Source organism: Carassius auratus, chromosome 5, assembly GCF_003368295.1.
Source record: "Carassius auratus strain Wakin chromosome 5, ASM336829v1, whole genome shotgun sequence".
Classification (NCBI taxonomy): Eukaryota; Metazoa; Chordata; class Actinopteri; order Cypriniformes; family Cyprinidae; genus Carassius; species Carassius auratus.
The window spans coordinates 22,129,734-22,143,300 of record NC_039247.1 but is presented as its reverse complement, the minus strand read 5'-3'; the positions used below and the strand labels follow the sequence as shown (position 1 = coordinate 22,143,300).

The window sequence follows — 13,567 nt, the reverse complement described above, 5'->3', positions numbered from 1 at the left end:
CACCACTGGGCATGAGCCGGATGACAAAGCACAGGGAGGAGGAGAGTGAGAGAGATGTCTGATGAAAACACAATACGAACACATTCTTCATCTGCTCAGATTCAGTCCCAAAGCACGTGTCACATACCGTTATTTTAAAGGGGGGGTGAAATCATGACCCTTTTTCGTTGGGACTGCATTATCCTTAAGAAATAAACGATGTGCAAATCCGTCGTCAAACTGGGCCTTGTTTGTAAAACAAGCATCTTCGAAATGCAGGGAACAAACACAAACACTTGCACAACTCCGTTGATGCTCTGTAAAAATAAACTCCATCCACTGGTCCCTTAATGCTGTTTTTCTTTTGGTAATCTGTGCAGGGTTGTCTTGCCCTGGCAACCAAATTACACTTCTTTTGTGACTTTTCGCGACGCTCTCGCTCTGATCAGTGAAGTCTGTTGTGCTCTCAGTGCTCTGCTATACAGGAGCGCGCGCTCTTCCGGCAGAAGTGCCTTAGGACCCATATAAGGAAATTCTGCTCCATCTAACGTCACACAGAGCCATATTCGAAAAAAACTTTCCGAAACTTGTGACAAACCAGAAGAGGTATTTTTGGAACAGAAATACTCCTTCAAACGTACAACTTCATTTTTGAAACTTTGTCCATGTTTAGCATGGGAATCCAACTCTTTAACAGTGTAAAAAACTCAGTATGCATGAAATAGCATTTCACCCCCCCTTTAAGTATTAAAATATTATGTATTAGTATCTTTTACTACACACTGTAACATAATGAAAAAGTCTTTTAAATTGTCATATTAATTTATTATTTTACAGTGTTGTTCACTGAGTCTCCCTTGATTAAAAGGTTTAGACTCATCTTAGTAGTTAGTTATATTATTAGGTTTTTCTTTTGGACTGGTGATGTGTTTTAAATTCGGCTAAATAAACATATAGATTAGTCTGATTAGCACTTGGCTAACTGCTAGATGGTCAGACTAGTTCTTCAGACACAGAGGCTGTTACTAGAAAGCAAAGCAGATTTAAACAGACCAAAGCTGAAAGGTTATCGTCGTAAAGTCATACATTTATGATGAGATCTAAAACCTTCACGTTAACATTGGTGCAGCACCAGCAGCGCTCCGAGCATCATAATTACACTGAGGGATGCAATGTCAAGTCTGAAGGGCTTTTAATTAGAAAGATTTAATTATCTTTATTACAGGAGTACAAAACATGTCCGGCAATCAAGGGGAAAATGTCAGTTAACATATTAAGCTTGGGACATCAGCCAGAGGTGAAAAACTCTTAAAGATTTCTGCAAACTTGAGTTAGCTCACCCCAAAACAAACCCTAACAGAAGTTACAGTAAAGAGTAGACAGTGTTTGCAGTAACAGTGCCTTAATTGTCTTAAAGTTATTTTGTATAACACCCATCAAAATGGCTGAAAAAATCATTCAGCAGAAAAGTAAAAAAAATAATATGTGGGAAAACTAGGTTTGAATTCAGCATGTCATGTCACATCGTTCTTCTTGTCCTCTCACTATTGTCCCATGCACATAAGGTGGCAAAAGCCAAACAAATAAATGTAAAACAAAACAAAGCTAACAAGTATAACACACATTAACCATCCAAGTTAAAGCACAGAAAACAAACATCAAGCAAATAAAAGCAAAAAAAGGAATAGTCTCTCTAAGGAATAGTTTCAGCACAGTGTAAAACTTATCTCCCCCCAGGACAGCCTCACTGAGTGTTTATGGGAGTACTGGAAGAACCTGTAGTGCTTGACTATTCACTTTTGTACTTCCTTAAAGACATGGAAAAGAAAAAATAGTGGGGTAAAGCAAGGGGGCATGTTGCATAACAATTGCATAAAAGGCTTGTCAGCAATGTTCCTCTCATAAAACGCAGCGCTGTCGTCTGTCAATGCACGTCTGTCATTAAATACTTCAGAGAACTCTGATGTAAGATACAGTTCAAGACCCAGATATGTCTTTAAGCATGCTCAAATACCAACAGGTTCAAAAGTAGACATTTCAAATGGTGTTCAGTCAGGAAAACACACCCAAAAAAAAGGGGGTGGGGGACTGGCTTCCATTTAATTTGCAAAGTGTAACATTGATTTAGCAGGACACAGTTCAAGTCAGTGAACAGCCATGCAGTTATGATTAAGAGGTCGCTGGCTGACAGTCTTCCACAGGCAGCATTTTATATGGACATGAATTTCATTCAAAAGATCTGAACATCATCTAGTGAACCCAGTGAAATGGATAGTTTGCATCTCTAATAAGGGTGAATACATCTCCACACGGTTCTCAGGGGAAAGGCAGAGTTGTTTTAGTGTGTGTTATGAAGGCTGCAGCTGCTGTACACACACTGGCTGTGTGAATGAAATGACTAATTATCTGGAGGTAAAGTGATTTTGTTTTTTATCGGCTCTCGTTCACCGTATACAGAAAAGAAGACGCATTTAAATCAGTGTCTGTACGGTGCCACTGTACATATTTCCATCTCTGCAGATAACTGACCTGAATCAATTTTGCTCAGCCATGAAATCTTCCCAATGGTCCCAAACACAGACACGTCAATCAATCTCTGACAGTATGAGCGACGAAGGAGAATAAGAATTAAAAGAAAGAGAATGAATAGAGAAGGTGAACAAGGAGGAGAAGGAGGGAAAAAAATAAAAAAATAAATAAAAAAGAGGCAGAAACGGTGGATGAGAGAGAGGAGAAAAGAAGATGATGAGGAGGTGAAATAAGGAAGAATAAAAAAGATAAAAGACAAACACAAAGAAAGATGTGAATAAACATGGAGGGTGTGCTGTGCCACAGGGGATCTCTGACATTGATCAGTTTTCTTCAAAGCAGATTAATCAGGTCTGGAAAGATGACATCTTTAGAACATGAGCCTGTGGCTCTGATATTAACTTATTAGAGAGAAGACAAAGACTGTGATCTCTCCATCAAAGCTTCTATTAGCAAGAGCCTCAAAGTTCAAAGCGGAGCTAAAACTCATAGCTACAGATCGTTTGATAAGCATCACCGTTCCTTGATCAGATTTATGGTGGACAATAAGACTTTCAACAAACACTGAAGGAGGACCCAAGCCATCATCAAGACTTAAGTCTATTTTTTTTACCTACTAGAATTAAATCACCCAGAACACACTAGCAACCACCTAGAAACTCCCTTTCAAGCCCCGAGAACATTAGCACCTTAGTGGTCACTGGATATTATGCCATCAAGAACTTTTAGTCTAATACAGTTAATTAAAAGTAAAAAAAAAAAAGACTGAAATATGCAAGGCTGGAAACACCTGAAAGTTTGGACATGACTGAAGGTAAAAGAGGAGAACCCCCGCGGTGAGAGGGCTCCTCATGGCTGCTCTCTTACTAAAGGATGGCTAACTCTCCTTTCATCCTCATCCTCCCCACACCTTTCTCCTCTCTTCCTCTTGACTGGCCTGAATGCTTAATCTTGCCTCGACTCCCCGGTGGAGTAAAAAGAGGCCAGAGGTCCCATTGGCTGAGCCATCTGGTGTGTGGTCTGTGATGCTGCACTCTGATTGGTTAACAATCTGAGGGCAGAGTTAAGAGGTCCCCGGTTACCAGCCGGGCAGGGCAGGGCAGGGCATGTCTTCAACAATGATAACACACACAGAACACACACACACACACACACGTTCCTTAGTGGAAAAGGACCAAAAAGGCATACGGCCAGGGCTCAGAGATCTAATTATGCATTCGAATAAGATAAATTTAACGCTTAAACATTTCATATTAAATGAATCAAGTTCAGAACTGCACATAAATTAACAGCCACTTTGTGTGTCTCTTCAGTCGAAAATTATTTTAACATTCATTTACATTTTTAAAACAGAATTTTATTTAATCCATTTACATTGGGCCCACACAAATAATTTTAAATGATTAAATTATTAAAGTAACATTGCATAAACTAGGTAAGGATTTGTAGTTCCCAGCATGCTCCGTATAGAACTGGAATTAATAAATGTAAAAAAATATTTAAATAAAATGAAAAAAGACTGAATTAATGTTTTATTTTGTAAGTGTTCATGAAAACCTACATAAAGTCGTTATTTTTTTGGTTTCTGGTTTGCTAAGAAAGCGTCTGTAAATGTCAATGTCCTTCCTGTAGTAGTGGGTATGACTCTCTCACCCTCTCTTTCTGTCTCTTATGTAACAGAGCTCTTCTGATGCTCATGTACAGTCACAAGAGAGCAACTGTGCTCAATATTATTGTGTGCCTCTGAATTTAACTGACACTGGGAATTATGACGTGTACTGTAGACTACAGGATGATGAAGATGGACGTATGAAACCTTTTACATTTGTATGCCTTGATAAGATTATTCTATGGGACTGAATGACACCTAAAATCACATGGCTTATTAATAAGAGGTGTGCTGGTGATTTTCTAAGTAAACAAATTTGCAATTTTGACCTTCCAGATGATAAAACTACAGCAAAATATCAGGAAAGAATTTAGCACAATCCATTTTTTTCCCCCTTATACCATTCAAAACCTGTACGATTTTCTTTCTTCTGCTGAACACAAAAGAAGATATTTTGAAGAATGTTAGTGGCCAAACCATTTGGTCACCATTGTCTTAGATAGGGCTGTGCAATAAATCTCATCAGTAAAGATACTCCTGTGATTAGAAGTACATCTCCAGCATGTGCGTTCAGATCAGGGTTGCCAGGTTTTCAAAACAAATCCTGCCCACTTGCTTCTCAAAACTAGTCCAAAACTAGCCCAATCATGTTTCCAGGAGGTTCCACGATAAAAATGGTGTCCTGGGGTTAAAATACACATTTTTTTGGCAGGGTTGCCTTGGTAAAATTTGCATTTTAGGAGCTAAACATCACATTATTGGTATTGGGGTTGCTTCGACCCGTGGACATGAAAAATAACCGTAGACTTGGCAACTATTACTACTACAACTTGTTTGCCTTTACTACACAGAGCCGTAATTCACTGAAAATCCACACAAAATCAATTCCAAAATCGCAGGCGATTCTTTGTCGATTTTTAAAGCGATTTTGTGTAGCTTGTCGGTGGACTATGGCTCTGTGTAGTTAATGCCGCTCCACCTGAACCAGTGTTGCCAATTCTGCGGTTGTTTTTCATGTCCCCAATACAGTTTTGGACTAGTTTTGAGAAGCAACTGGGAAGGATTTGTTTTGAAAACCTGGCAACCCTGATCTGAACGCATGTGCTGGAGATATACTTCCAATCACAGGAGCGTCTTTACTGACGAAATGCGCATAAAAATGTTTGGATTTTTTGCACAGCCCTAGTCTTAGATTTGTATTTAAGACTTGTATTTTTTGTCAAATTCCATACAATTTAAGTCAGTAGGAACTGAAACTGTTAAGAGGTGAGTAAATGATGACAGACATTTCATTTTTGGCTTGACTATCCCTTTAAGTGTGGGCTTTTTTCTGCCCATTAAGCAACCACCGACAACAACCTGCAACAGTTAAGGTATGGTCAAGTTTCAGATCAATTTATGCAAAAAAGGTCAATTGTCTACTGTCAAGTGTAGCGATGTGCGAAACCCCGCTCTCACACACAGAAGTCACTTTCAAACCAAGTCAGTCATGTTAGTCAATGTGGCAAATTATCATGATCAACTGAACCCAATGTGAAAACTGTGTTGGGGATTTTTCAATGCAAACATCCAGACTTCCAATTGAAATGAATGGTTTTCATTGCAAAATTCCACTGAAAAACTATAACTGTGACCACACATTTACAGTGCATTATGACTCACATTTTCCACATTTTGAGTGCTTTTCAGAAAGTGGTTTTTAGTTCATAAAAGGGTTTGTTTACAACAAATTATATTGATTTGTTAAGGGCAAGAAAGGAAAAACACCCCCATAGAGATTAGCGCGTGTGTGTGTGTGTGTGTGTGTGTGTTGTTGTATCGGACACACAACAGGAATTTAAAAAGAGATGCAGATATACAGGAAGTGACAGGAGGATGGAATATCTCAGTCCGAGAGAATAATCCCACAAGACTCATGTTCTACCAGCCTGATTCAGTCTAACAAAGTGAGTTTGACCACAGCTGCTGAACCTGAACACACACACACACACACACACACACTCCACATCAATGTCTGACTAAGTTTGCTGCCTCTCAAGCACTCTGAACAGAGGAAACCATGACAACAGAGCAGAGAAAGAGTAGAGGAGGCAGGAGATGATATCAGCGAGGCACAGGGAGAAAACGCTGTGAGGAGGTGGAAGACAGATCCACCGAGATCAACTGAATATATGGCTTTGATAACCAGAATCAATCCATTTAAATTCTATACCCACACCTGAAATTAATGATGAAGATTGATTTTATTTTTATGCTTCCATGAGAAAAAAATCTGGCAATGTGAATTCCCCATTGGCATGTTATGAAAACATCAAATATGATTAAATTTGCTGCTGTTAATATACTCTCACTACTATTGATATTAGCCTCTACGGAAACATCACGTCATTTAAAAATGTACATCCTTTATTAAGCAAGAAAGCCTTTTAATATTTAATAATGCCTATAAATTATTAAGTGGCTGTACTTTTTTTCTTTTTTAACAAGGCTGTACCTTCTGTGAGTCAAAGTCAACCCCAAAACACTGTTATTGAACACTGTAAAGCAGGTAATGAGGCTTGTTAGTGGATGTTCATGAGTCCTGGGGTCATGACTGACAGAGACTGAGGAGGGCTTTGATTTGGGTTTGTGTTTTTAATGTCTCTTCATTGGTAAGGTCATCAAAACCAGACAAAAGCTGACTGTGGGAAGAGATGTTATACCCCCGTGAGGTAATTTACTCCAAAAATATCTACATATGTTATCAGGCGCTGAAGTCTCTCACTGTTCTCTTGCTCTTTTGTTCGCTTCAAATCTCATGTTGTCTCTCCATTAAAAATAAAAACTTACTGATAATTGTAATAATTGTTTTGTAACTGAAATAATCAGTGTTCTTTCTCTACTATGGTGCTCAAAACAGGCAGATGAAAACAACATATACAACAAATAATCTTGCTTCCTGCTTCCTCAGTCCTGAAGCACATGAGCACTGACATGGTAATACTAGAATGCATTAACCTCACACACACACACACACACACACACACACACACACACACACACACACACACACACACACACACACACACACGGCATGTGAGGGTTTAAATTTGGGAGTATGAGGGGTGAAACTAATCTTGTGGGGCAATAGTCACTTTTCCTGAATTACCAATTATATAAATTATCATACACACACAAACACACACACACACACACACACACACACACTGTGACTCATGCACAAAGCAAAATCTCATATAATTCAGTGTGAAATTATGGGGGGGGGGGGGTTGTGGTAGATTAGTGCTTTCCTGGTTAACTCCTCAATGGATTCTCTGTAGTGAATGAAATAAGCTCTTCCTCTCTCTCTCTCTCTCTCTCTCTCTCTCTCTCTCTCTCTCTCTCTGCGCTCCATTACCCCTCCATCCCTGCGTTTCTGCCAGGCTTTCTTCCATTTAACATTCTCTGAAAGCCCTTTATATAACTTAACCTTACAGCCAGAGCAAATGAACGGCAGACTAAACAACCACAACAAGTGCATCTCCTCAGTCCAGCATTACCCACAAACCCACATGACTTCCACCCAGAGATGAAGAGCCCATCTGACTGTAAACAGTCAACAACATTTGATATTATATATAATAGCTACTCCGTTACTGTATAATATATAATAACATTTGAGAACAGCATGTACTTTGGGTCTCATACAAACACATTTTGTATATCAAAGTCAACCGTGTAGATTTTTATTTGACTGGAGGTTATATGAGATGGAAGGATGAGAGAAAAAAAAGAAGGTAGAGTGAGGAGAAAACAGGCATGAGAAAAGGAAAACAAAAGGTGACAAATGAGAAGAGAAAACAGAGATGCGAGAAGAAAGGGAAAAGAGGTACGAGAAGGAAAAGAGAAGATGGAAAAAGGGACAGGGATAAGAGGTGGAAAAACGGCAGAAAGATGGAAAAGGGAAGTAGAGAGAAAGAAAAGAGAGGGAAGACAGGGATGATATTGGGAAGAAAGGGAAAAGAGAAAGAAACAATACGGTGTTCAGAAAGACACAACATAAAACAAGAATGTGAGAAGATAAAGGAGAGAACAAGAAGAGAAAACGGATGAAAGAAGGAAGATGAAAGTGAAAAAGGTGAGAAAGAAGGAACAGAGAAAGCAGAGAAATTAAAAGAGAAGAAAGAAAGGAAATGAGAGGGAAAACTGAAACAAACAAGGAAAAGGACTGGGATGAAAAGGAGACTATTATTATCATTATTTATCTTATAATATTTAGTAATATTTTACATTAGTTTTTATTTTTGTTTTTCGGTTTCAATTATTACTATTATTTTCTTTAATTTATTGACTGATTTAAGTTTCCAAGGCAACATTTCTATTTGTTTATGTTTCTACTATGAATATCTATATATATTAATAGTTTTAGTTTTAACAATAACAACACTGGATGGATGACAAGAAAGAAAGAAAGAAAGAAAGAAAGAAAGAAAGAGAGAGAGAGAGAGAGAGAGAGAGAGAAAGAAAAAAGAAAGAGAGAAAGAAAGAAAGAAAGAGAGAAAGAAAGAGAGAGAGAGAGAGAGAGAGAGAGAGAGAAAGAAAGAAAGAAAGAAAGAAAGAAAGAAAGGGAATAAAAAAGAAGATGGATCAAAGAGGGGTAAAAGAAAAAAAGAAGGAAGAGGAAGAAAAAAGACGGAAAAAAGGAAGACTAGAAAAATTTGAAGAAATGGGAAAAAAGAAGGAATAAGGAGTAATGACTTGTTTAGTCAGCTGGATTTTGAACTTACAACAGAAGTACTGAAGTGATACTATAGTACACTGACATATTAATTAATACCATAGTATCTATTACTGTACCACTGTACTAAACAACAAAAGATGTTTGAGAGTCTCATTCACATACAGCTGAAGATAACAATATTAGCACATCTCACTCACACACACACACACACACACACACACACAGATGCTGGAGCGAGGACGAGAGAGTCGTCAGTACATACTGCTGTAGAGCGTGTCTATCCAGGAGAGCCTGGGCAGCTGGCGAGTGCTCATGTGCTCCATCCCTCTGTCTGTCGTCTCCTCCAGTGCTGCGCCTCCGCTCTCTTCACTTTCACTGTCACTCGCCTGATCTCTCCTTAGAGAACATGAAGGGAGCCAAACATTTGAGTTTGAGAAATAAGAAGCCGCTGTGTGTTGCTGAGGAGAGATGCACGCGTCAGTGTGTGCGCGTTTGTACTACAGCACCTCGGATGCAAAACAACAGGCTAGAGCCGATCGCTGCCAACGGTTGCTATGGGAAGGGGAGGCACTCCTCCTCCACTCGCTCGCTCTCTCTCTCTCTCTCTCACTCACTCACTCAATCCTCTTTTCTTCAATCCATTGCCTCTGTCTTGTTGTCTTTTATCCTCTCTTTCTTTTTCATTTCACTCCTATCTCTAATTAGTAGTGCTTGCAAGGACACTATTACTGTTGTTTATACGTAGGATTAGGGATAGGAACAAATGCTTAGCAATAATATTGAAGTTCGTATTTTATTGTCTGACTTTTGGTGATTTCGATTTTCACTTAGTGAATGATTAAAAAAATAAAAGTGGAAAAATCTGTAGTCTAAAGGTGTGGCTATATAAGCCAATTCTTGTTGAAATGTCATGGTCCATTGAGTATTGTCAATGATGCTGTGATATATGTAGACAGTCAAACCAAGCAGAATTCTGCTGGTTAATGCAGTCAACTTGAGCTGGTTGCAAAATCTGTGTGGGGTAATCTTTTGCCCTTATGCAATATTACATATGTGCAATAACTGATTACATTAATTCTTAAAATGACATAATTGTGCCTGTGGAACTTCACTGAAAAACTGTACATAGCTGTAAATCCAAACCTTTACAAGTACAGAGACTTACAGAGACAGATAGTTAACTCAAAGATATCTATTCTGCAATAATGTACTCTCCCTCATGCTGTTCCAAACCTGTATGACTGACTTCCTTCTGCAGAACCTGAAAGATGTTTAAAAAAAAAAAAAAAAAAAAAAACATTTTGGTGACCACTGAGTTCCATTTGACAAAAAATAAAATAAAAACACAATTCTCAAAAAAAATATAAATATATATGTTTCACATAAGAAAGAAAGTCATGCAGGTTTGGAACAACATGAGGGTGAGTAAAAAATGAAGACTTTTGGATTTATGGGTGAACTTTCCCTTTAAGAGTGGGCTGTTTTGACTTGGGCAAGTATGCAAACACCTAGCAACCTCCCATAACACCCTAGCAACCACAAATGATATAATTCATTCAAATGCCTCTTCTTCTCAAGCTCTACGCTTCTCTTTTCTCTCTCTCTCTCTCTCTCTCTCGGAGCAGCTCTGACATTAAGAATCCTCCACAGGGATTTGAGGCAATGTGGCAGCAACCCCCTTCCCTCCAAAAAACACAGTGCGTGTGTCAGGGCTGGGCAAAAAAAATAACTATTTTGCATTCACACGTGTTTCTCATTAGATTAAAAAATTCATTAGAGTAAAAGGGTTAAAAACAATTATAAATGCTATAAAAAGACGGACCTGGAAACTGGACTAATGTTTTATTCAATGGGAAAACCTAATGGCCAACGCACATAAGATTATTGAAATATTTATAATGTCACTTACTTATCACTGCAAATATATTCTGAATATTGAGTATATTTTTTAGTGTGTGTGTTAACACGTTTTGAAGAGAGAGCAGGAACGCTAACCGCAGGAGAGGAACGCAGACACTGAACCCTGGAGAAGAGGAGATGGATGGAGAAACACCCACAGCAGGAGGCTGGTTCAAAAACATGAAAGAACGAGGGATGCAGATAGATGGAAGGAGAGCGTGTAAGGTCTGGAGCAGATGAGCCATGTCAAATCTCTCTCTGTCACTTCCTGTGGCAGGCAGCTCATCATCTCATCCTCACTGGTCCTGGAGAGGCTGATGATGCTCATGTTGAGCTCATGCTGTGTGAGATATGCATAAGGATACCCATCTCACTCTGGCACTCTCTAGATACTAGATACATCATACGAATGTAGGATACAGAAGTATAGTAGATGTAATGTGCTTCCCATGTGTCCAGGGTGTCATACAGCATCACCATCAAAAGCAGAAACCCTCTATCATTATTGGTTGAATAATGCACAAGTATTTCAGTTTCAAATCTGAAATATTTGAATGCATTTCAAGCTTAATATATACTTAAGTCTAGCAGCATGACAAATAATGTGTTGTGACATTCAGTCATGTGATGAGGCAGTATGTTCTTCTGTCATAATCCATCATGACCGTACACAGATTATAACTGCACTAGTGTACTTTAGCAATAACTTCAAATGAAACCAAGTTATCAATTATGTCTTTTAATTTGTTTAAATAACCTCAGTTAAATAACGTCCAGTTATCAACATAAAAAACCTTCTATTTTTAGTTTTTTTTAATACTGTGTAATCACAAACACCATATGTTTCATTGCAGAAGAAAAATAAAGAAAGAAAGAAAGAAATGAAATTTCATGAAATTTTCTCTGCACTATTAAAACCACATATATTTTAAATAAGTACCATTCAAAAGTTTAGGGTGGATAAGATTTTTTAATGTTTTCAGGCTGCATTTATTTGATCAAAAATACATAAAGTAATATTGTGAAATATTATTCAATTTTAAATAACAGTTTTCTATTTTAAATATTTTTTTAAATGTAATTTATTGCTGACATGGCAAAACTGGATTTTCAGCATTACTCCAGTCTTCAGTGCCACATGATCCATCAGAAAACAAGAAAGATTTTGTATTATTGATGGTGAAAAAAGTTGATCTGCTCATTTTTTTTTTAATGGTAGTATGGTGTTATTATAGGTTTATTATCAGGCTTTTTTATTATTATTGTTAGCCACGACATCACAATTATTGGCTTTTCCATACTGGCCAGAATTTGGACATTTGTGCATCCCTGATATTTAATGCTTACAGAACATGCATAAGATTTAACTAAAAAACAATAATAATATACTAGCATCTGAATATCTCTAATTAAAAATGATCCACCTCAACAAACCTCATGCTCTTTTATAAGGACGCCTTAATTCATCTTTCTGAACTACCAAGGACGGCTTTACTTCACAAGACACCTCTCACCCAATCATGTATAGAACAATGAAATCAATGTTTACAAGCCCTCCCGTCATTTCACTGATAAAGATGCCAATTATCTGAGGTAGACAGAGAGAATGAACTTCATGCATCATGTCTTAGGCAACAAAGAACCCCCGATTACAAACCCCAAAGAGGGGGTTACAAACCCCTAAAAAGACAGTCATTTTCCCCCAAACCCCACCCCCACATACACACACAGGGCATGGGTTGTGATAAGCCAGACTGAACAACTTCAATAAGGACACAAAGGCTCTGGGAGGATTCCCTCCCAACCTCTCACAGCAAGCTGCCGGCACTAAACCCAACACAAAGAACACCGTCCACACACACACACACACACACACAGTATACTTACTCATTACAGATTCATACATAAACTGCATTTCAGTGTATCCACTTAAACACTTCAGCTATATGTGTACAAACTCTAATGTCTCGCCAGAGGTCTTCTGAAATCAGACCGTAAGAAAGGCCCCCAAAGAACCCAAATTAAAGCACCATCTCTTGCCAAGAGTGTGTGCGTGTGTGTGCACGTGGGCATGTAAACGTGTACAATCTCTGCACAATCCAGTTGTGTCTATGCATGAGTCCCTTCAATGTGACAGAAAGTTAAAACAAAGAGCAGAATAATATAGGTCAAACACACACACACATAAGAAACACAGACAGAAACAAGTTCTTACTTATACGTGTGTGTGTGTGTGTAGCTACTCATGGCAGAGATGAGTAGCAGTTCATCAAATATGGATCTGGCACAACATGCACACACACACACGCACGCGCGCACACGCAGCCCTTTGTTACTGGATGAAGGCCAACGAGGGACCGTGTGAGTGATGTGCTACACAAACTAGGCATTAATAAGAATAACACTGCACACGCAGACACACTCAAGAAAAAAAAACAAAAAAACAAAATGAACAATTTAGTGCACTGGATCCAAAAAGTTTTTTAATATTATGGCTGATAACTGACACTGACACAAATAATAACCGCTGTAATCTTTATTTGACCCTCTAACTAGCACTCACTATTCATATTCTATTCTTAAAAAAAAAAAACTACCCTTCTAATCTTTTTTGTATTCTATTTCTATTTTGTATACACACACACACACACACACACACACACACACACACAAGACCTCTAACACTAGCTTGCTTTATTCTTTTTCTATTCTATCGGTTTTCTTTTTATTTATTATATTATTTAGAAGCCCTTGCTACATGTACTGTGTTAATAACTGAGACTAGTTATAGCACTTCTATATCATTGCTCTTTTGTTGTTTTTGATTGCTT

At 38.2% G+C, this 13,567-nt stretch overlaps 1 protein-coding gene across 2 annotated transcripts in view; it reads right to left on the bottom strand.

Annotated features, from left to right (window-relative positions):
• Nucleotides 1-13,567, bottom strand: part of LOC113081311 (active breakpoint cluster region-related protein-like) — a 138,077-nt gene that overhangs the window by 95,857 nt on the left and 28,653 nt on the right. The window contains exon 1 of one of the 2 annotated variants that reach the window (XM_026253401.1): nt 9,100-9,436. The exons of the other annotated variant lie outside the window; for it this stretch is intronic. Within the exon in view, the coding sequence (XP_026109186.1) occupies nt 9,100-9,160 (61 nt within the window). The 5' untranslated portion in view covers nt 9,161-9,436. Of the gene's footprint in view, nt 1-9,099; nt 9,437-13,567 lie in introns of those variants that run through there. 2 annotated transcript variants of the gene reach the window in all.